Below are 24,451 nucleotides of genomic sequence, written 5' to 3'. Positions count from 1 at the left end.
AAACCATTAAGGGCTCCTAAAACTATCCATTCAGAGATGGACCAGAAAGCGAAAGGTTGGAAAAAGTGAAAGCCACTGAGAAAAGCAACAGGTGGTCCAAAGGAATCTGCCTTTGCTGTCACAACAGTATTCCAGGGAGGCACCATCTGCAAGGAATACAAATATTATCATTTACCAAGAGAAGGAAGAGGAGAGGTTTTCCCTTCTTCTTCCATCTGCTCCTGAAAATTGCTCCCTAGGATTCATCTCCTTTTTTTCTCCTGTAGATTCCGCCTTTGGAAGATTTGTAAGTGATTGAATGTACTTAAAGTGTTTAATGTAGTTCCTGACACAGAGTGAGCACTTGACGAGTGTTCACATGATGATGATGATGATGATGGTGGCAAGGATGGTAATGATGATGAGGATGATGGAAGATGCCTAGTGGGAGATGCAGACAACTGACAGCCTCCTTTCTGTAGACTGGGTTTACTTTGAGCAGTGGAGTTCAAGGTCAAAGCTTGTGCTTGCTCAATCTGAAAGAAAGAATAATAATTGCTTCTTGGCCTTTTGGCTAAGATCAAGTGTGAAAGAAAGAATAAGTTTTAGAGCCCATTAAGACTTTGTCTTGTTGGGCGCCTGGGTGGCTCAGTCGTTAAGCGTCTGCCTTCGGCTCAGGTCATGATCTCAGGGTCCTGGGATCGAGTCCCACATCGGGCTCCCTGCTCCGTGGGAAGCCTGCTTCTCCCTCTCCCGCTCCCCCTGCTTGTGTTCTCACTGTGTCTCTCTCTGTCAAATAAATAAAATCTTAAAAAAAAAAAAGGACTTTGTCTTGTTTAGCCAGCTAACAAGACATCAGGTGATATCACTAATGAGAGCAAGTGGCCTTTGTGCCAGGGGTTTGGGTCCCCTGTTAGCTTTGGGCTCACTGCAGAACCCAGCTCTTCTAGACCACCTCCCTCTGCAAATTTGTTTAGCTCTTTGAGGACACTTCATTTTTTTCCCCAATTCCTGTATTGTTTTTTTCTTTATGTTAAAATTAATAGGCGCTCTTTTTTAAAAAAAATTAAAGTAGGGGCGCCTGGGTGGCTCAGTTGGTTAAGCGTTTGAGTCTTAATTTCAGCTCAGGTCATGATCTCAGAGTTGTGAGATGGAACCCCGCGTCTGGCTTTGTGCTGGGCATGGAGGCTGCTTGGGATTCTCTCTCCCTCTGTCCCTCCCCCCTCTAAAAATAAATAAATAAAAATCAAAAATCAAAAAAATTCGAGCAGATTCCTCTTCTTGCACAGACCACACCAAATCCATTTCCCTGAGGTGACTAACGTTTGGTGTAACTATGTATCTTTCCAGACGTTTTCCTGGGCATCTGCAGACATGTTGTTTGTGTGCTCCTGTGTGCGTGCACACACCCCATGACACACATTAGGTTTTGTTTTCTTTACCAGTAAGATCTTCTGCATTACCGCAAAATGTCTTTCCACTTACCATGTCTCGGAGGATTTTCCGTATCTGGGCATGTACGTCCACTTCCTCATTTTAAATTCAACTGGTTCCCTATTATTGATGGCTCTGTGTTACTTCTGATTTGTTCTCACCAGAGGTGCTTCAGAGAGTGTACTCTTGCCTCCCTCTCTGCCCGTGGCATTCCCCTTTTCCTTTGGGGTGTCCTGCCTTATCCCAAAGGCCTGGAATAACTCACAGTGCTCAGGGTGAATGGGCATAACCATAGATACCGTCTCTAGCCCAGAAAATGAGGTATCATGCGTTTATGAGAACGACTCTTATGATTGTCAAATGTAGTGAAATCTGGCTTTGACAATAGCATTTGTGTTCGTGTTTTGGAAGATTGCTGTAAGAAACGGCTATTTCCATGATCATTCACCATGAATGGTAAAACTAGTGCAAATGCAGTTGATACTGTGTGGTTTCAGTTAATGTGAGTGCTGCTTGAGCAAGGAAGTTCTGTTAATACTAAGTGAATTCGTTACTAAAAATCTCAGATCATTTAGCCATCACTTTAGATGCTACCACATTTGACTGATTGGTCTCAGACTGTTTTTGTTGTTGTTTTTTTTTAAGTAATCTCTACACCCAGCGTGGGGCTGGAACACTCTGGAGATCAAAGAGTCATAGGCTTTACTGACTGAGCCAGCCACACGCCCCTAAATGGACTATTGTTTTGAGCAGTTTAGATTTATAGCAAATGAAACGAAAAGCACAGAGTTCCCATATACTCCCTTGTGCCCCCCCCAACGCCAGGTTCCCCTTTTGTTAATATCTTGCATTAGTGTGGGACCTTTGTTACAGTTGATGAGCTCATATTGATCGTTATTATTAACTGAAGTCCATCATCAACCATAGGGGTCACTCCTCGTGGTGTAACATTCTCTGGGCTTTGACTAAGGTATAATGAGGTGTATCCACCATTGTCGTGTCCTATAGAGTAGTGTCTCTGCGCTCAAATCCCTCATGCCCCACTCTCCATCCCTCCCTTCACCCCCTCTCTCCCTGGCAACCATTGTTTTTTTATCGTCTCCATAGTTTTGCCTTTTCCAGAATGTCATGTAGTTGGAATCATACAGTGTAAAGTCTTTTTTTAAGACTTTATTTGTCAAAAAGAGAGAGAGAGAGAAAACACAAGTGGGGGGAGGGGCAGAGAGAGAGATAAGCAGAATCCCTTCTGAGCAAGGAGACCAATGCAGGGCTCTATCCCAGGACCCGGGGATCATGACCTGAGCCGAAGGCAGATGCTTAACCCACTGAGCCACCCAGGCATCCCCACTGTGAAGTCTTTTTAGGTTAGCTCCTTTCACTTAGCAAAATGCATTTAAGATTTCTCCATGTCTTTTCCTGGCTTGCTAGTTCATTTCTTTTTATTGCTGAATAATACTCCCTTGTATGAATCCACAGTTTGTTTATCCATGATTTTTTTTAAAGATTTCATTTATTTTGACAGAGAGAGAGAGACAGCGAGAGAGGGAACACAAGCGGGGGGAGTGGGAGAGGGAGAAGCAGGCCTCCTGCTGAGCAGGGAGCCCGATGCGGGGCTCGATCCCAGGATCCTGGGACCATGACCTGAGCCGAAGGCAGACGCTTAATGACTGAGCCACCCAGGCGCCCCTATCCATGATTTTTATAAAAGACTTTGAACACAAAAAATTTGCTTAAGTAAACTACTATTGGGTTAAAAGTAGTAGTCAGATTTAATCTTAGTACCTCTAATTTTTCATTTCAGAAAATTTTTATTTTGGATTTATTCCTGGCAATATGGAATTTTTAATGATGCTGAGGGAATTTTGTCTCTTTATGCTTTATTCTTCCAGGGAAAATGATATATGAGGACCAAATATTCCTGGCTGAATAATTGCCTTTCTTATGAAGTTCCTTAGTCACTATGCTGTAACTTGTCCATTCCATATATTTTCATGAAGTAAATTGAATTTCACAATATTAAGTGCTCACTGTGTCAGGTACTAAGCAGTCTAGGTTCTGAGGAGTGGAAGGGACGTTCTTTCTGCTTACTGTTGACTTTCTTTTTTAAGCAAGGTATAATTCACATACCATTAAATTCACCCTCTTAAAATTTAAAATTGTGGTAAAATACACATAAAGTAAAATTTACCATCTTTCTTTAAAGATTTATTTATTTATTTGAAAGAGAGAGAGAAAGGGAGGGTGGGGAGGGGCAGAGAGTCTTCAGCAGATATACGCGGAGCCTGACGTGGGGCTCAATCCCGTGACCCTGAGATCAGGACCTGAGCCAAAGCCAAGAGTCAGTTGCTTATCCAACTGTGCCACCCAGGCGCCCCTAAAATTCACCATCTTAACCATTTTTAAGTGTACAGCATAGTAGTAAGTACATTCACACTGTGGTGCAACCAATGCCTGGAACCCATCTTGCAAAACTGAAACTCCCTACCCATTGAACAACTCCCTGTTCCCCAGCCCAGCCCCTGCCAACCACCATCTACTTTATGTCTCTATGGATCTGACTCCTCTAGGGACCGTGTAAGTGGAATCCTACCATATTTGTCTTTTTGTGACTGGTGGATTTCACTTACACGATGTCCTCAAGGTTCATCCATGTTGTAGAGTGTGTCGGATCGCCCTCCTATGGAAGGCTGCATAATATTCACATTTTGTTTATCCATTCATCCATCGAGGGACACGTGGGTTGCTTCTACCTTTTGGCTTCTGTGAAATAATGCTGCTATAAACATGGGCATACGAATATCTCTTTGAGACCCTGCTTTCAGTTCTTTGAGATATATATCCAGAAGTGTAATTGCTGCAGTATATGGTAATTCTGCTTTCAATTTTTTGAGACATCTCCATGGTGTTTTCCACAGCAGCTACACCATTTCACATTCCCACCAAGAGTGCACAGTGGTTGCAATTTCTCCACATCCTCGTAAAACTCACCCTTTTAAAGCATACCATCCATTGGTTTTTAGCATGTTCACAAGGTTGTGCAGCCGTCACCACTGTCTAATCCCAGAACGTTTTCATCCCCCACAAGAGAAGTAAGTCCACATCCCGTAGCAGTCACTCCCCACGCACCTTCCCCAAGCCCCCAGCAGCCACTAAGCTACTTTCTATCTCCATGGATCTGACTGAGCATGCACTGTGTGGTCCTGTGTGTCTGGCCACTTTCACTCAGCATCATGGTTTCAAGGGTCATCCGCACTATAGCACGCGGTTGAGGACATCCTTGAAGCGATTTCTCTTTTTTGGACTGATGATGTGAAATCCTTCTCCTCCAGAGACTGTGCCAAGGGTGCCTGGCATCACAGTTCTGGGCTCAGCACACTTAGTGTCTTGCTGGTTTTGCCTTTGTCTTCCAGACCATGACTTGGTCTTTCGGATGGAACAGTTCTCTTCCTGTTTACTATATTCGAGACGAAAACCAGAGAGTTCTTCTGTATGTCTGTGCTCACACTGCGGTCATCTACAATGTTTTCAAGAATACTCAGCACCATCTTCAGGTATGCAAGTTTTTGTTGTTGCTTTTTTTTTTAAGATTTTTTATTTTATTTATTTATTTGAGAGAGAGAATGAGAGATAGAGAGCACGAGAGGGAAGAGGGTCAGAGGGAGAAGCAGACTCCCTGCTGAGCAGGGAGCCCGATGTGGGACTCGATCCCGAGACTCCAGGATCATGACCTGAGCCGAAGGCAGTCGCTTAACCAACTGAGCCACCCAGGCGCCCTTGTTGTTGCTTTTTAAGATTTTATTTATTTATTTGAGAGAGCGAGTGAGAGAGAGCATAAGGGAGAAGCAGACTCCCCTGCTGAGCAGGGAGCCCAATGTGGGGTATCCATCCCAGGACCCTGGGATCATGGCCCAAGCTGACGGCAGATGCTTAACCGACTGAGCCACCCAGGTGCCCCTGAACTATAGCAAGTCTTGTCTTTGGAAACACATTTTATTGTTCATTGTCTCTGTTTCTAATCAGAATCAATTTACAAACAGCAATTGATTTTAATTTTATAGCAACAAGAATTTAAGACATCTGTATTTTTACATTTCCCTAAAACTGTGGTCAGGACAGGTCATGTTGTCTCCACAGTACCATGGGGAACACAAAAGGCTCCAGCAGGGATTTGGACCTAATTAACACTTAGAGGGCTTTGCAGGTTTAAAAGGGCTTTGATCCTCATAATCATGCTGAGAAGTGGGTGTTAATATCCCCATTCTACAGAAGAGAAGACTGAGGCTCAGAGTGGTTTAACTGACTTGCCCAAGGGGGCACTGGTACCTGGTGAAACCAGGTCTTGAATGTAGGGCCCCTGACGTGAAAGCATTGAGTAGGATGATTGTCGTCCTTATGCCTTCCTCCCTTGAGCATCTTCATGTATTTCCAGTGCCCTCTGTGCCTCCTTGGTGTCCTACATGTCTTCCTTCCCCACACAATTACGAATTATAACAAGCACTCCGAAGGCAATGTGGACTGCTGCAGGAGAGAGAGCAAGAGTGAGAGATGGCCCTCCGATTGGGTGGGCTGGCAGTGCAAACGTGCCCTTTGTGCCGAGATCTGACTGACTGAGGAGAATGAACCAGCCAGGGGCAGTTTGGGGAGGAGCATTCCAGACCCAGAGGGCTCCAGGTTTGCAGGCCTGCCCACGGGGCCCAGAAAGGAGGCCGGTATGGCTGACTCGGAGTGAGCAAGGGGAGACGAAGAAGGGAGGAAATGGGCTATGTCCTGGCAGGGACCACTACCATCTTGTTTGTGTTTCCAGAAGGTTCCTGAGTTACTGGGAAAGGATTGTTGGGGGATGGGAAGGAAAGCAGAGAGACCAGTGAAGAGGCTTTTGCTCCGGAGCTGCTCAGTGACCTGATGTGGGCACTGTTTTAGGGAGATGAGGCCAGCAGGGCTTCAAGGGGGCTGGCGGTTGGGCAGAACCCCAACATTTACTTTCAAGCTGGGTTCAGAGTTGGGCACGTGCCTAGACCTGTAGGGAGCCCCTGTCCTTGTGGGGAGTGTGACTTGTCCTTCAGGGGTTTTGAGGGAGAGAAAATCTGAAAACCACTGGCTATGGAGAAATGCCAGGGAAAGGCTATAGGAGTGGAATTTTCAGCCAGATGAACCTGGAAAGGGAGCTTAGTTCTCTCTTTGGGGCCCCAGCCTCTCCTACTGTCCTTGATGTTTCAAAGCATTTTCTCTGCATTTCTGCAGGGCCACCCTAATGTGATCTCCTGCCTCTGCATCAGTGAAGACAGGCGGTGGATTGCCACGGCTGACAAAGGGCCCAACTGCCTGATAATTATATGGGACTCCTTCACAGGGTAGGCTTGGTGCAGTCCTGTTTTCTCCTGCCTAGTGTAGTGATCTGCAACAAATGAGTAATGCCGGTCTGGGCATGCAGAAGCCAGTGACGGGATGCCGGGTGAGGGTGAAGTAGCCTGGGGAGGCTGGCCATCTTGTTGCCTTGAGGCCTGATTGAGTGACATTACCTTGGTGAATTTCCCATTTACAGTTCTTGGCTCCTTAGGCCCAGAAACTTGGTTTGGCGGTGTCCCAGAGTAGATGGGACTGAGGGAGGTTAACTCACACTAACCCAGCTTGGAGGCCCAGAGAAGTGAAGTGACTTTCCCCACCTACAAAAAAGGAGGCTAATCATACCCACTGTTTTAGTTTCCTTGGGCTGCTCTAAGATATTATCACATGCTGAGGGGCTTAAAATAACAGAGAGTTATTCCCTCACAGTTCACGAGGCTGGAAGTCCAAAATCAGGGTGCCTGAAGGGATGGTTCCTTCTGGGCCTCTGAGGGAGAAACTGCTCCAGGCCCCTCTCCCAGCTGCTGGTGGTGGCTGGAAGTCCTTGGTGCTCCTTGGCTGGTAGACTAGTCACTCTAGTCTCTGCCTCTGTCTTCACGTGGCATTGTCACCTGTGTGTCTCTGTGTGTCTTCTCTTCTCTGAGCTCAGCAGCCATTGGATTTAGGATCCATCCTAATCCAGCATGACTTCATCTGAACGAACTACACCTGCAAAGATCTTATTCCCATATAACGCTCACATTCCGCAGCTCTGGGTGGACATGACTTTTGAGGGGTTCCTCAACGCATTACACTTACCTTACAGGACTGTCATGAAGACCAGTAGAGCTCACAGTACGTGGCCCATGATAGATGCTCATATGTGTTTTCTTTCTTAATTCCCGGTCCTAGAGGCAGAGTGAAGTGCTAGTTTAATAAGATTGTAAGGCCCTGGTTGGGTTGTGGGGGGGGGGGTGGGGTGACATGGGGGGTGGACGAGTCCATTTGGGCACAATTAGGAAGAAGTTGTATTTAATGCTCTCGAGTGTTCTGGAAAGTTATGTTGGATGTTCTAAGACACAGGTCCCCCAGGTGACTGGCGACCTCCTGGGGCCACGTTACCTAATCCTGGTCCTTATCTTACTGGACATCTTGGCGGCATTTGACACTCTTCATTTCTTGGCTTCTCTGGTACCATGTCCCCTTGGTTTTCATCCACCTTCTGAGACTCTGTTTCCTCTGGCCCGAGGTGGTGAGGATGCGGTTGGTACTGTTCTCCAGCCAGGAGGGAACAGATCTGGGGTTTGAAACCACGCCATCTTCATCTCCATAACCACCTCATATTTCATCTTTTCTCGGATGAGGAAGCTGCTGGAGAACATTCCACCTGCATGTCCCATGGGTATCTCCTGCTAAAATGTCCCAAAGCCCTGTTGCATCTCCTCCCAGATGCCTTTTGAACCCACCCCCACTGCCCCTGCCCCACCTGGTGTCATCTGGGCTCTCGCATGGCTGGCTTCCTTCTCTGCAGCTTCACTCTGCAGCCTAGCCTCCAGAATGGGGATTTTGTTTTATTGTAGTAGAATATCCATAACATAAAATTGACCATCTTCACAATTAAAAAAAAAGATATATTTATTTATTTATTTAAGAGCAAGAGAGCGTGAGTAGGGAGATGGGCAGAGGGAGAGGGAGGGAAAATCCTCAAGCAGACTCCTTGCTGAGTACAGAGCCCGATGCTGGGCTCAATCCCAGGACCCTTGAGATCATGACCTGCGCCAAAACCAAGAGCCGGCCACTTTACTGACTGAGCCACCCAGGTGCCCCATCTTCACAATTTTTAAACATAATTCAGTGGCGTTAATTATATTCACAATGTTGTGCAACCATCGGCACTATTTCCAGAACGTTTTCATCACCCCAAACAGAAACTCTGTGCCAGTAAGCTCCCCACTCTCCCTCCCCTCAGCCCTTCATCTACTTTCTGTCTCTCTAGGTTTGCCTGTTGTCATTTTATGTCCATAAATCATATGTGGCTTTTTGTGTCTGGTTTTTCTCTCAGCATAATGTTTTCAGAGTTCTCCTGTGGTGTAGCATATGAATCAGTTCTTCCTTTCTTTCCAAGATTCTAGTGCATGGATATACCAATTTTGAATTGAAAGCTAATGTCTTCTTTGGCTACCATCTCCAATCTTTGTCTTCTTCCTAGAGGTAGTCAATTTGGTGTGTTTCCTTCCAGAATATTTGCTCTTGTCTTAAATACAGATACGTGAACATCATCCTGTAGCATCACGTGGTTTTTCTCCACAGCCTTTTGAGTGTGATCTCCCAAACGCAAAATCTGATTGTGTTGCTTCCCTGATGAACACCCTTCAGAGGCTGCCTCTTGCCAACCCAGCCTGTGTTAGAGGGAAAATGCATCTTGCATCGTAGCCACAGGAACTTGTCCCCCAGAAAGTGAAATTCCCCTTCTGCATGACTAGCTGTCACCTGTGGCTGTCACATGTTTCCAGCTGCAAGTACTGGGACGTCCGACTTACACACGAGGGAAAGTTGTTACATGCTGTGACAGAGAATCTGCAGGCGGGAAGGGCGGGCCCCTCACACATGTCTCTTCTCTGAAGCTGTTGCTGATAGCACCCCTTCCGCAGGCACGGCTGGCCTCCTAAAAAGTGTTTATTCTTTGCTTTTTTCTTGCTTGAAAAGCTATCTCCCCACTAGATCGGGGGGTGACTCTGGCGGTGACTTTTTCTTCTTAATTACAAAGTGCCTCTGTGGTGAAGAATTCAATATGTCCATATGAGTTTTATGATATAGTAAATGATGACTTTGGGACCCAGAAAAGATTATTTGGTTTTAGAATGAATATTCATTTTATTAAAGTTATAAGAACCATAGTTTTTCCTTAAGCTTTTCATTCAACTTATAAATCTTACTCCTTTTATAAATCTAGCATATTTTTGCAGTTGCCTTTTTTTTTAAAGATTTTATTTTTATTTATTTGAGAGAGAGAGAATGAGTGATAGAGAGCATGAGAGGGAAGAGGGTCAGAGGGAGAAGCAGACTCCCTGCTGAGCAGGGAGCCCTACGTGGGACTCGATCCCAGGACTCCAGGATCATGACCTAAGCCGAAGGCAATCGCTTAGCCAACTGAGCCACCCAGGCGCCCTGCAGTTGCCTTTAAGGGGGTTTTGATTAATGTTTGGCCCCACTCACAGATTTGATTATTAATTCCTTTTAAACATTTTTAAACTGCACTTAGAAATGGAATATATTTGGTTTTATCTTTAAGTTCTTTAGTAGTCTGATTAAAAAATGAACCCTTCACCCATACTTAAGTAATTCTTGTAAATCTAATAAATTAGACATAACTATGACAAATCTTAAGTTCTCATAAGTATTCTAATATTGTTTATAAACCAATGTGATTTGAATTTAAAATCACAAGTCTAAATCAACTACAGGCTTTAAATTAGAATCACAAATCTAATCCATCAGAGGCTCTGATATGTTAAATTCTCTTAAACATCACCCATTCCTAAACAAAATAAACAAATTCTCTTCCCACCAATATGTTTATAGTACAGGCCCAACTGACATCACCATCTCTATATTTAATTCTCAATATCCACAGGGATAAGATGCTTTTCCCCACTAAGGACATCACTGTGTCATTCACAGCAGTGTTAGGACTGCCTTCCCAAGTGAATTTGGGGGCTACTTCCCAGGGGGATGCAGTCTTCTCAAGTGACAGAGAACCAGCCAGGTCCTCAGCTGGGGCACAGACTTGGTCCCAGCCAGTTGGGGTGGGGGTGACCACTGAGGCCTGTTGATGTTTCCTGTAACAAGGGCTCCGTAATGAAAAGCAATGGGGAACCACCAGCCCATGTATGTGGATTAGGACTTCCTACCACCCGCCCTTCACTGCCAGTGCAGGTCGGGGACTCCCTGTCCCCCATGCTGCCGCTCACTCACATCACTCACATCCTTGCTTCTGCTGTCTCCTGCATTTCTTGGGCTCTCTTAGGTACTTAAATTTCTAATTTAATTCTGCATGTGACAAGGCTTTGCCTGCTTCTTACGGTCTACAGTCTTGCCAGTGACACAGTACAGAAGTGAATGACGGAAAAAAAGAATGAAAGTCCCTCCTCATCCAAACACATCTCTAGAGTCACCCTTGTTTAGTTTCGAGTCCCGTCCTCTAGACTCTTCTGTGCACAGAAATGCATGCACTCTCTCTCCCTCACTCAGGATGATGCTACCTACACTGTTTTGCGGTTTGCTTTTTTCACAAAATTTTGGTGACCTTCCCACATCTACCTCATTCTTTTTGAAAATAAGCCTAGTTTTTCATTATATGGTTATGTCATAATATTTTTTAACAGTTCCCACATCCATGGATATTTGTGTTGTTTCCAGATTTTTTTCCATTAAAGCAGTGCCACAATGAACATGAATTTGTATTTGTTTACTTTTGCTATTGTTTTTCTGGGAAAATGCTGTAGAAGAGGAATTGTTGGGTCATAGGGTATGTACATTTAAAATTTTAATAGATGCAGCTAAGTTGCTGTCTAGAAAGCTTGGGCTTATTTATATTCCCGGTTAGGTGGGAGGGTGCTCGTTTTCCTGAGAGCTGGGGTATTGTCCTAGGCATCTTTTTTCATATTTCCATCCTTCGTGCCTGGCACGGAATCAGCGCTCAATAGTGAGTGATGGCTGACTTCATGAAGAGAACAAATAGCACGTTTGCATAATGCTGAGTTAGTTTTATTTTTTTTTAATTGAGGTAAAATTCACATAATTTAAAAGTTCACCATTGTAAAGTATGCAGTTCAATGGCATTTAGCACATTTACAGTGTTGTGCGATCACCACCTGTATCTAGTTCCAACTGCTTTTTTTTAAAAAAGATTTTAAAGTAATCTCTATGCCCAGCGTGGGGCTCGAACTCACAACCCTGAGATCAGGAGTTGCATGCTCCAGCCAACCAGGCGCCCCTGTTTCCAAAATATTTTCAATCCTCCAAAAAGAAAACCCAAAACTATCAGCCGTCACTCCCATTCCCCTTGGCAGCCACCAATCTGGGTTCTGTCCCTATGGATTTCCTAATTCTGGACTTTACTTATCAGTGGACTCATACAGCATGTGGTCTTTGTGCCAGTCCTCTCTCACTTCACGTGATGTTTTCGGGGTCCACCCCTGGTACAGCAGGGGTCCGCGCTTCATTCCTTTGTACGGCTGAATCATAGTCCATTGTATGGATGGACCACGTTTGGTTCCTCCATAGCCGTTAGGCTTTTGAAGTGAGTCTGTCTGGGAAGCAAGGCAGACCCCCAACAAACGGGTGTTCCCCTGCCCTGTTCTGCAGCATTCCTGTGCACACAATATTTGACAGCTGCCCAGAAGGCAACGGCATCGGGGCCATAGCCATCACCCGGGACGCCAAGTATCTGGCAACCATCTCAGATGCTGAAATCCAGGTACGAGGCCCTTGGAGTCGGCCTCAGCAGGCTGGCCAGCCTGTTGAGTGTGTCCCGGTGAGCAGCTCTGCTCAGGCCACATGGCATCTATGATGCTCTCAGGGAACGACCGGACCCCATGGCCCCTTGTCGGGGGCTCTCTCCCTGGGGCTTAACTCACAGTGCCGTGCTCCATGAGCCAAAGTTACAGGGTTAGCACAAGAGGTGTAGGGTACTTCAGCAGCCTTCAGGAACCTTCTCATTCTCCTCTATCTGCTGTCACTCACAGAAAGTTTGCATCTGGAGGTGGACTTTAGCAGTGGAAACGCCAGCGTGTACCCTCAACCTTCCCAAAGAGTATGGTGTTCAGGTGAGCTCAATATGAGTCTGTAAAGATATGTCTACAGTTTCACTGAGCCCAGGTCCAAACCTACTTTTGGTTTTGCTGGAGTTTGGTTATGGTTTGTAAAAAACCACTTTCATATCCTTGATCTCATTTTAATCTTGATGATAGCAATATTTTTTAAGCATTTATTATATGCCAGATGCTGCTAAGTTCTTTACATAAAGTATCTCACGCAACCCATGCAGACATGCTGAGGAGGAGTTCTTTAGTAACATCTGTGGAATGCTACTATTAATTACTAGATAATTTGTCTAAAGTCATGGTCCAGCAGCCTTTCCTATTCTAGAAGCGTGCCCTACACTACTCCTAATATCCAGAAATTATTAGTCTCAATTTGCTTGAAGTAACTTGCCAAGGACACCCACAAAGTTGACTCTGCTGTTCTGCACCATCTTACCTTTGTTTCCTTCATCCTACGCTTGCTGAGTACCTACTATGCGCCAGACACTGTGGAAAGTACATACCTGGATCCTGGACCTAGAACCCAGTCGGAGGTCTAGGTCTCCGAAAAAACTTTCCTCACAGCTTTTGTAAGCTGAGCTGATACAGTAGCCATCAGCCGTAGTCAGTTTTTCTATTGCTGCAAAAAACCCACCTGGGATTTTGATAGAGATTGCACTGAATCTACGGGTTGCTTTGGGTAGTTGCTGTCGTCTTAACAATCCCCAGGCACAGGCTGTCTTTCCATTTACTTATGTCTTCTTGAATTTCCTTCAGCAGGGTAGCTTGCAGTGTACAGATCTTTAACCTAAGATTTATTCCTAGGTATTTTTATGCTATCATAAGTGGATTCATGTTCTTAATTTCCTTCTTGGATTGTTCATTGCTAGTATATAGAAACTCAACTGATTTTTGTGTGATTTTGTGTCATGAAACTTTGCTGAATACCTGTGGCTACTTAGATTTAAATCAATTAAAGTGAGTTAAAACTACAAATTCATTTCCTCAACGTCACTACATTTCAAGTACTCACCAGCCACCTGTGGCTAGTGGCCGCCATGTTTGACTGAACAGATGAGCGAACGTCTCTGTCACGATGGAACGCGCTGTTGGACAGCAGTGCAAGGCCCCAAGTCGGCCGTCAGCCTGCCTGCGCTCCTGCCCACCCAGCTGAACCGAATCCCTCAATTTGGCCTTGAGTCACAAAGGGCGAGTGAGCGCTGGCTTTATTTTTTTTTTTTTTTTAAAGATTTTATTTATTTATTTGAGAGAGAGAATGAGAGATAGAGAGCACGAGAGGGAAGAGGGTCAGAGGGAGAAGCAGACTCCCTGCCGAGCAGGGAGCCCGATATGGGACTCGATCCCGGGACTCCAGGATCATGACCTGAGCCGAAGGCAGTCGCTTAACCAACTGAGCCACCCAGGCGCCCTGAGCGCTGGCTTTAGCCAAGCATGGCCTGGCTTTCTAATAGGCTGGCTGTTTCGTTTCTGGAGACAACTGTCTTGTCCTCCGAGCTCCCCAGCCCTTCCTCTTTCTCTCGTCTGATGACCTCTCTCATTTTGTCTTGAGAGAATGGAGGCCATCGGTTACAAACGCTGGCCTGTTCTCACTCCCAGGCCTACAGGCTGCTTTCAACCTCACCACTGTGTCTTGCCCCTCTAAGTGTTGGAGAGGCCAGGGCACGAGATGCCACCCCCTCATGTGCTCAAGGCCCTCTCCTGCAGTGATCAGCTCTCCCTCTACTGGATGGTTATCCCCTCCGCAGATGCACATGCTTTCATGTCACCCATTTTTGGGGAACGCCATGGACGGACGGCACATCTCCTTCCAGTTCTTGCTCTCTGTGCCTCTTCATAGTAACACGTCTCCGAAGAGCTGTCTATACCCGCTTCCTTACTTCATCATCTCTTGCTTTTTTGTGCACAAAATATTTGATCTCTTTGTATTTTCATTGCTAAATAAGGCATACATGCAAAATGTGTACATTTTAAGGAACAAAACAGAATGTACCTGTGTGTTTACTGCCGGGTCAAGAAAGAGCATCACCCAAACCCTAGAAGTCCCTTTGTCCCCCTTCCCCGATCTCGTCCCCAACCTTGCTTTCTAAAGTTAACCAGTGTCCCAAATTTTGTGTTACATATTCTCTTGCTTTCCTTTATACTTTTCTCCAGCAATGTATGTATCCCTCAGTACTCTCTCTTTTTTTTTTGAGCATGCGCGCACGCGCACGCACAAGAGAGTGTGCATGACCCGGGAGGGGCAGAAAGAGAGGGAGAGAGAGACTCTCATGCAGGCTCCACACTGAGTGCAGAGCCCAACATGGGGCTTGATCTCAGGACTCCGAGGTCATGACCTGAGCCCAAATCAAGAGTTGGATACTTAACCAACTGAGCCACCCAGGTGCCCCCAACCTTTTTTTAAGTAGGCTCCACACCCAACATAGGGCTGCAATTCAAGACCCCGAGATCAAGAGCTGCACACTCTACTGACTAAGCAGCCCGGCACCCCTCCCTCAGTACTATCCTATTTTGTTTTACCTGTTTTGTTTGTTACATATTTGGAGTCATAATTGCTTCATTTTCTCCGCCTTGTTTCTGAGATTCATCCATGTTGATTATTGAGCTATAATTCATTAATTTTCACTGCTGTATAATCTCTCCTTGTTTGAGTATAATACAGCTCATTTATCCTACTGATGATGAACATTTTGGTTCTTTTGATCTGTCTTCCACCCACCCATGGCTCTACCAAATCTGTGTTTATCACGGTCAGTTGGTGGTGTTTCCAAGTTGACGAGCACTATTAAATCCTCAGTAGCACCCCTCCCAGTGGGGGTTCAAGACACCTTTCCTGCTGGCTCACTGACCTTTCCTGGGCTCCTCTGTGGGCTGGTCTTTCTTTCTTTCTTTCTTTCTTTCTTTCTTTCTTTCTTTCTCTTTCTTTCTTTCTTTCTTTTTCTTTCTTTCCTTCTTTCCTTCTTTCTTTCTTTCTTTCTTTCTTTCTTTCTTTCTTTCTTTCTTTCTTTCTTTCTCTCTCTCTCTCTTTCTTTCTTTTTCTTTTTAAAAGATTTTATTTATTTATTTGACAGAGAGAGAGAGCACAAGTAGAGGAAGCAGCAGAGGGAGAAGCAGGCTCCCCACTGAGCAGGTAGCCCAACGTGGGGCTCGATCCCAGGACCCTGGGATCATGACCGGAGCCGAAGGCAGACGCTTAACGACTGAGCCCCCCAGGCGCCCCGCTTGTCGTCTTTCATCACACACCTTCTAACTGTTGGCAGGCCTCAGGGTTGAGTTGTGGGGGCTCCTCTTCTCGCTACACCTTCTTCCTGGGTGTTGTCATCCATTCCTATGTCTTTTAAGTACTGTGTACTCCGCAGACGCATTCCGAAATCCTTCCTCCCCTTTCCGTTTCCACTGCATGACTCCTGCATGACTACAACATCCTCCCAGCTGATCTGTGTTCACTCTTGTCCCAATCCTACGAGTCTTCCTGCAGCAGTCAGAGTGATAATTCTTAAATAAGCAAAACGGATTATATCACTCTCTTGCTTCAAGTCTTTGAGTGACTTTCCACTGTGATGGGAATAAACCTCAACTCCCCCTCCACCCATCTCCCAACATCTACCCTCCCGTTTATTAATGTTTATTAGTTTGCATACCCTAGAATTTTACAGAAATGGACTCCTTTTGTGGAGGGCTCTGGCTTCTTTCATTCAGTTTAATTTTTGAGATTCATCCATGTATGTAGCAATAGTTTATTCCTTCTTATTATTCTTTATGTGTCCTTTATAATGTTAATGCTGAATAGTCATGCATTGAATGGATATGTCACAATCTCTTTATTCACTGTTAAAAGACATTTGCACCATTTCCGATTTGTGGCTGTTGAAAACAAAGGTGCATGAAATTTCATGCACAAGTCTTTGTAGGGATATACGCTTTCATTTCTCTTGGTAATTATCTTTGTTTTTGAAGGCTATTTTCCCTAACTATAGGATTGTAGGTTGGTAGTTCTCTTATTTCACTACTTTGAAGCTGTTATTCCATTGTCTTCAGACTTAACACTATTTCTGTTGAGAAGTCAACTGTCAATCTTATTATTTTTTTTTTAAGATTTTATTTATTTATTTGACAGAGAGACACAGCGAGAGAGGGAACCCAAGCAGGGGGAGTGGGAGAGGGAGAAGCAGGCCTCCCACAGAGCGGGGAGCCCAATGCGGGGCTTGATCCCAGGACTCCGGGATCCTGACCTGAGCCGAAGGCAGACGCTTAACGACTGAGCCACCCAGGCTCCCCAGCTGTCAATCTTATTGTTCCCTCTTTTGAAAGTTATGTGTCTTCCCCCTCCTGCTCCATTCTGGCTGCTTTTAAGATTTTCTGTGGGTTTTCAGCAGTTTTTGATGATGTGTCTATATGTATATGGAAACGTTGATTTAAAAAAAATCCAAAACTAGGTGCCTGGCTGGCTGAGTCAGCGGAGCATGCAACTCTTGATCTTGGGTCATGAGTTTGAGGCCCACATTGGGCATAGAGATTACTTACAAAAAAGGATAAATAAATAAAAATTAAAATCTAAAAAAAAAATACCCAAAACATATCTTTTGGGGTTTTTGAACTTGGGATGTCTTATCTTTCCTCAGTTTTGCAAAATTCTCCACCACTGCTTCTTTAAACAATACTTTTATCACCTTTTTAAAATCTTTCCTCTCCTTCTGGAACTCCAATTATACATACATTAGACCCATCTTGTCCTGTATGTCTCTTATTGTCTTGTCTATATTTTCTGTTCTTTTGTGTCTTTATCCTTCAGCCTGGATATTTTCTCCTATAATTTATCTTCCCTTTGTACTGACTAATTATTTCTTTGGCTATATTTAATTTTCTATTAAATCCTATTTTGAGTTTTTTTTTAATAATTTTTTTCAGATCTAGAATTTCCATTTAATTCTTTTTAAAAATAGAGTTATTTGCTGAGATTACCCTCTCGCCCTCTACTTTCTTGCACATCGTGACCACGGTTATTGTCAAGTCTGTGTGTCAATGCTATACCTGCGTCTCCTGGGGTTTCTTTCAGATGATTGCTTCCCTCCTCAGTTGTCAGTCATTTAGATTTGTCTCTTTCATATGCCTGGTTATGTTTCATCGAATGCCCAATGTCGTACTTTAAAAAGTATAGGAATAATTTGAGGCTCAGGATGATAACTTCCTCCAAGGAAGACTTACTTTTACTTCTTGCTGGCATCTGGCAAAGTTAATCAGAGATTAACTTTGATTAGTTGAATCATAGATTGCAGTGATTTGCGACTGATTTCCAGCCTTTGTGAGATCTTGTCCACGCACTTGCTTCCATCTGATCTTCCCCACTCCTTCCCACCCCCCAGGCCTTTGAGCTGTCCTGAAATTACTTCTTAAACACTGGCACTGGTCCTTTACATTCCTGGAGTAGGCAAGGAATAGGTGATGTGGTAGAGGTGGCAGAAATGGAACTTAAGACATGTTTCTAGAATCTGTCTCCCAGGGCTGCCCCCTGCAGCCCTTCACATCAGGCTGCAGCCACCCTGTCCCAACCACATACCCTGGCAGGACATGTGCCTAAGTCTCCCCAGGGGTCTCCACTGTGTTGTTGCTGTGTTGTTTAGCTTCTGCATTTTGTGGTTTCCTCACTTCCATAGTTACTGCGGGGTTGATTTTTGGGAAGGGAGCCAGGCGGCCCATGCTATTCACCACGTTGGCAAGAATCAGAAACTTTTTCCAGTATTTGGCATTCATTGCAAGTTACCTTGTGGCCTTGTCAAATTTAGAAATGTGTATGCAGCAGTTTTTGTCCAAAAGGACACAGAGTAAAGGTTATTAGTGAATATTGTGCTACTTTTGCTTGTTCCAATTTACAGATGATGAATTATAATAAATAAGACTAAATAAGAAAGGGAACACATTTGAGACCATTAATTTTAACACTCAGTGTTTAAATTATATTCTTATTGCTTACAAAATGCTGTGTTTTTTCTGTTTTATATTCCTACTCAGCTATTTATTATAATAAAAATTTATTTATTTTTAACATTTAGCTTAGCCAGAGAGAAACAGAAAATTTATTGTAATGTAATATATTTCCATACTTTATATTTCAGAACTACCTTACTTTTAATCCAACAAATAATAAAGAATTGGTGAGCAATAGTAAAACACAGGCAATATATTATTTGTGGGTAAGTAGAAATATTTTGATTTGCCTTAAATGTAGGGACAAGTATATATTCATTCCCTGAGTACAGATGTTTTGGTAATGTAACAATATAGTATCTACTTAGGAAGCAATAAATATGTATTAAAATGGTTTGATTTAATTATAGCATTTATTTTAGTCTCGTTGGAAATTAGTGTATTAAATCAGAAGCAGCTAATTTAAATTTCATTTAATTTTTTAAAGTAATGAAGCAAATATTTATTTGAATGTATTTAACAGGTTTAAAAAATACAGGGTTTTTCAGGACCTTGGCTTTTACCCCCTTTTAGAAAGGAATTAGCAAACAGATCAGTAATATATATACTGACACAGGGCAGAATCATGAGATTAAAAAAAAAATCAGAGTTAAACATAAAATTACCCTATGACCCAGCAATTCCTAAATCCAAAAGAATTTTTTTTAAAAGATTTTATTTATTTATTTGACAGAGAGAGACACAGCGAGAGAGGGAACACAAGCAGGGAGTGGGAGAGGGAGAAGCAGGCCCCCCGCGGAGCAGGGAGTCCCATGTGGGGCTCAATCCCGGGGCTCTGGGATCATGACCTGAGCCGAAGGCAGACGCTTAACGACTGAGCCACCCAGGCGCCCCAATCCAAAAGAATTTAAAACAGGCATTCAAACAAATACATACATACAAGTGTCCATAGCAGCAGTATTCTTTGCAATAACGAAAAGGTAGAAGCAAACCAAATGTCCACCAGCTAATGAATGCATAAACAAAATGTGGTCCATCCGTACAATGAACTATGATTCAGCCATAAGAAGGAACGAGGCACTGACACCCACTACGACGTGGATGGACCTCGTAAACATCACGGTAAGTGAAAGAAGCCAGACACAACAAGCCCCATGCTGTATGATTCCACTGATACGAAATGTCCAGAATAGGAGAATCCACGAGACAAAGTGCAGAGTGGTGGTTGTCGGGGGCTGGGGGAGGGGTACGCATGACAGCTTAAAGGAGAGGGGGCTTCCTTTTGGGGTGATGAAAATGTCCTGGAACTAGACAGAGGGGATGGTTGCACAGCATTATTAATGTACTAAATGTCCCTGAATTGTACACTTTCAAATGATTAATAGTTGGGGCACCTGGCTGGCTCAGTCAGCGGAGCATATGACTCTTGCTCTTGGAGTTGTGAGTTCAGGCCCCACGTTGGGTGTAGAGATACTTAAAAATAAAATCTTTATAATTAATTGAATTTAAATTTTAAAAAATGTAAAAAAAATAAAGTCTTTTAAAAAATAATAAAATGATTAATGGTTAATTTTATGTTATGTGAATTTTACCTCAATTAAAAATGCAAAACAAAAACAATCACTAATTTTCAGTGGTTGTCATTACTTTCCGTACTTATTGTAGCTTTAATGCCTTATAACTGTGGCAATCAGATTTGCATTTACTACCATTTAAAGTCACAGTCATTTGTGCCATTTTTTTACGTACTTCCTTTTCTTTCAGAATGTTTTTTTTTTTTTTAAGATTTTATTTATTTATTTATTTGACAGAGAGAGACACAGCGAGAGAGGGAACACAAGCAGGGGGAGTGGGAGAGAGAGAAGCAGGCTTCCCGCCGAGCAGGGAGCCCGATGCCAGGTTTGATGTGGGGCTGGATCCCAGGACCCTGGGATCATGACCTGAGCCGAAGGCAGACGCTTAACGACTGAGCCACCCAGGTGCCCCTCTTTCAGAATGTTTTCAGCTGTTCCTGGAGGCAGCAGATTCTCTTATCTGTAGAGATTGCAAAGCTCTGACCCTGTTTAGATGCATTTGTTTTGATTTTGTGGTTATATTAGTTCTTTCTTTTGGAAACCAGGTCTTTTTGTAGTAGTGATTATTTTTTCTGTACTTATCAGTATGAAGAGGGAAATATACTTGCTCACAGTGCCCCACGTTTAACAGAAAAAGTGAGTATGCCTATTGCATTTTTATGTGTCAGATTTTGTGGAGAGTAAATAAGTATGTGTAAGCTTAGTCACTTTGGGCTACTCTGTATGTCTTGATATTAAACCGTTGGGAAATCATTTGACATTTTTACTTGGGTCCTTTACCATATTGAATTGTCAGCTGAAAATAATGGAACCATTGTGCAAAATAAAATATTATGGAAAAGAAAGTTGACTGCGCTGAGAAAATATCCAAAAAAGTGATGGCTTTACTAACCTATGTGTGCTATGACAAAGAATGGAAGTTACTTTGGACTGATGTAATAAATATTTGAACACGAGTGGCTCCTTTTTAGTCTACCCAGCTTTTAGAGTAACACAACACAGTCTTGGGTATTTAAATGTTTCAGAGCCAGTAGAAAGGTGGTGAGGCAGGTGTTGCGGGAAACTGTTTATCTTGCCTGCTTGTCTGGAGCTGTCGCATCTGAGGTGGACCTTGGGTCCTGTCTCCTGCAACAACTTCTGCATTTGACAACCATGTAATCTGCCCTCAGTGAGCACCTTATGGTGTTTCTTCTGCTTCCTTTCTTCACTCTTGGTACAATTTACAGAAATTTATTTTTAAGAGGGCATGCCAAAAAAAAAAAAAAGATGAGATGGATGAATACAAAGAGATTATTCTGTCTGCAAACTCTTTTTCATAAATCAAAGTTATTAAACAGTAAAGCCAATTCTCATTTATTCCTGGCAGTTACGTTCCATAAAGTCTCCGCAGACCTCAGTTAGTGAATACAATACAAAATCATTGCTCCTAGGAGAAATACAGGATTGGGTTCCTGCCAGCCTCGGGTCAGAACAGTTTCATTAAAAAAAAAAACAAAAAAAAAAAACCAAAAAAAAACCAGTTTCATCAACAGATCGATACATAACCTTGTTTTATGTGTGTTTTTGTTTGAAGACACCATATTTAATACATAATGTTGATTCATTAGCATTGACGCACAGCCAACAGCTCTGAAACACATGCCTGAATGAAGTTTATCTAACTCAGGTATATTCTCTGGAAGGTACTTCATGGCCTTCTCACACTTAGGAATGCTAGACAACATTTCAGTACCATGTTTGGGGCTAGTTTAAATACTGCCATCACCGGGCGCCTGGGTGGCTCAGTTGGTTGAGCAACTGCCTTTGGCTCAGGTCATGAACCTGGAGTCCCGGGATCGAGTCCCGCATTGGGCTCCCTGCTCGGCGAGGAGCCTGCTTCTCCCTCTGACCCTCTCCCCTCTCATGTACTCTCTCTCTCTCTCTCTCTCTCATTCTCGCTCTCTCAAATAAATAAATCTTAAATAAATAAATACTGCCATCACCAACAGAAAGCACCTCAAAAACGTGAACAACATGGCACTAAACAGACCCTGAAAATGACACTTGTTTACAGTTTGAGAGCTGAAACAAGAAGGCAGAGCATGTCCTTGCTCGACCTCGGCTAGGAACGTGCGCACAGGGAGAGTCAAATTTTTGCCACTCTGCACGTGCACATGTCTGCAAACGATCATGAAAGTGCCATGAGGGTTGATTTGGGGGTCATAAATGAATTTTAGTGAGGAGGTGAATTTGCAAATACAGAACACACAAACGAGGACTGACTTCAGCTTGAAATGAAAATGCCTTGTATAGAAGCAGAACAGCTCTTAGGAAGAACCTGATGCCCTTACTTGACCAGTTATTGTTTTACTAACCCTCTTGTGTTCAAGACAGAAGAGGTGAGCCTTAGGGTCTTCTCCGTGTAGTTAGAGAACTGGGCAGCAAACCTGCTGTATCGCATGACACATGGAGGAGTTTCTTTGATTTATTCATTCATTAAACACTCCCTGAGGGGCTCCATTAACACTCTGGGTTCTTTCTACACTTGGTCTCCAAGACGTTGCCTAAGAAAGATGGCCCTAGTGCCTTATTTTATGTAGCACAAATTTCTTGAGGAGTCAGGGGCATGTCTGTGTACAGTACTTAATTTCTACTGATGGTAAAATAGTTTATGGGAAAAAAAGTTTATAATTACAAGACTGGGATAATTATTTTTGTGATATCTTACACTGGAGCATGCTTTTGCTCACGATAGACATTAGTTTCATCAGTCTCTGAAACCTCAGTAAGAGAAATTGAACAGGTATAAACAAGTGGCTAAACACCTTTTCATTTGCTTTAAGCAAACAGTTTAACCCAGTACACAACCCTTCACTTGCTCCTAGCAGACCTTCAGAGGTTCAGAATGGCCTGCACCATGGCAATCCACGGGGGAGAGATTTCTTAGTGATTGGTTTTTTAATTGTATCTTTTTCCTACTGTAAATCAATGTAATATTATAAAATATGCCGTATTGACAAATGCTTTGTTTTATATTTATTACCAACGTCACTTATAATCTGTCTTTTGAAATGCAGACATTCAACAAGCTTGTGGGAAAATTTAGCCAGTCAGTCTTTCATTTGAATTTAACACAAATACTCTCAGCAACAATGGAAGGGAAGCTGGTTGTCTGGGACATACATCGCCCGCCATCCTCTGCCTCTGCCTCGGTGGACTCTCCTCACATTAAACCTTGTAAATTGGTTCATTTGCAGAAAGAGGGCATCACTGTGCTCACTACAGTTGATAGGTAATTAACTTAATTAAAAAGTAGCTATCAGTGATTACCAAAGTATATTAAAAGCCTTTCGGATGTATACATATATTTTGTATATGCATAGAATATTTCTGGTGAAATTCATTATTAACTGGGAATGTTTGGTGCCTCTGAGGAAAAGAACAGAGAAGTAGAATCAAGGGTCGGGGTGGATTCACCTCTTCTTGTAGTCTCATTGGTACTAATTGGTTTGCCTTTTTTTTTTTTAATCATGGGCATGCATTACTTTTAAAAATCCCTCTGTGTTGGTGAAACAAAAAGAAACTTGTTTTTTTCTTCCACACTAATTAGACTTATTTTGCACCCTAAATGTTACATACTTTAATTTTAAGAAACTAATGTGAATAGCTGTATTGCTTTTTCTGATTACAAAATAACACCCATTATGAAAAGATGAAATACAACAGAACTTTATGAAGTTTACTGACTCGAGAGGCAATGGGGGCTCAGAGAGGGTCATTAAAAGCCTTAGTCTCAGACAAAAGGGGGTTCACATCCCTTCCTTGCTGAGTGACTCGGGGCAAGGGACTTAACTTGGCTGAACCTCCATTTTTCCATCTGCAAAATGGGCATGACCACACTCTCTCTCAGAGTGATTTCATGAGGCTTTTGAGGCAAGCCATGTAAAACTCGTAGCACCTTGTCTGGCACAGGGGAGCTCTAGATGAAATAGTCCTTATTAGTATGTTCGAGAAGTTCCCAATAGGGATGGAGGACGCTGCCTAATGACAGGGACCATGCACATGTAGTTGGAGTCACTGTGCCATCTGCTTTCCAGAAGCCCTGCTTTCCTTTTCATTTCTTTTAATACAGGAAGCAGTGAGGTCCTGGCATGGCTTTACAAAGAGAAATGCAAATTGTCCTCACTCAGGGGTGTGGAAAAGACAATAGTAGACTTGCGACTGATGATGAATCAACCTTCAATTAGTTGGAGGGGTTAGGGCCCAGTAAAGACCAAGGCCTGGGTTCCCCCTCTCTCCATGTTAAATAAAAGCCAGCCAGGACCAGGGAGCCCCCATGAAGGGTCTTGAAAACACTTGGCCTGTTTTGCCGCTTCTGTCCAGCAGAGGGCAGTGAAAGATGTTGTAGCCAATTAC

The 24,451-nt window shown here is 43.4% G+C and overlaps 1 protein-coding gene across 6 annotated transcripts in view; it reads left to right on the top strand.

The window, feature by feature from the left end:
- The window catches only part of CFAP251 (cilia and flagella associated protein 251), a 66,275-nt gene that overhangs the window by 3,203 nt on the left and 38,621 nt on the right, over positions 1 to 24,451 (top strand). For 5 of the 6 annotated variants that reach the window (XR_004819629.1, XM_035724092.1, XM_035724091.1 and 2 more), the window contains 7 exons: positions 4,824 to 4,964; positions 6,655 to 6,764; positions 12,103 to 12,214; positions 12,483 to 12,563; positions 18,671 to 18,748; positions 20,642 to 20,692; positions 23,113 to 23,327. Coding sequence is in view for 5 of the 6 variants with exons in the window: in XM_035724092.1 (XP_035579985.1) it covers positions 4,824 to 4,964; positions 6,655 to 6,764; positions 12,103 to 12,214; positions 12,483 to 12,563; positions 18,671 to 18,748; positions 20,642 to 20,692; positions 23,113 to 23,327 (788 nt within the window). In the remaining variant the exon portion in view is untranslated. The remainder of the gene's footprint in view (positions 1 to 4,823; positions 4,965 to 6,654; positions 6,765 to 12,102; positions 12,215 to 12,482; positions 12,564 to 18,670; positions 18,749 to 20,641; positions 20,693 to 23,112; positions 23,328 to 24,451) is intronic. The other variant, XM_035724094.1, reaches the window with a different exon arrangement.

This window comes from Zalophus californianus, chromosome 14 (assembly GCF_009762305.2).
Source record: "Zalophus californianus isolate mZalCal1 chromosome 14, mZalCal1.pri.v2, whole genome shotgun sequence".
Classification (NCBI taxonomy): domain Eukaryota; kingdom Metazoa; phylum Chordata; class Mammalia; order Carnivora; family Otariidae; genus Zalophus; species Zalophus californianus.
The sequence above is the reverse complement of the archived record's forward strand: the minus strand, read 5'-3'. Positions and strand labels throughout refer to the sequence as shown.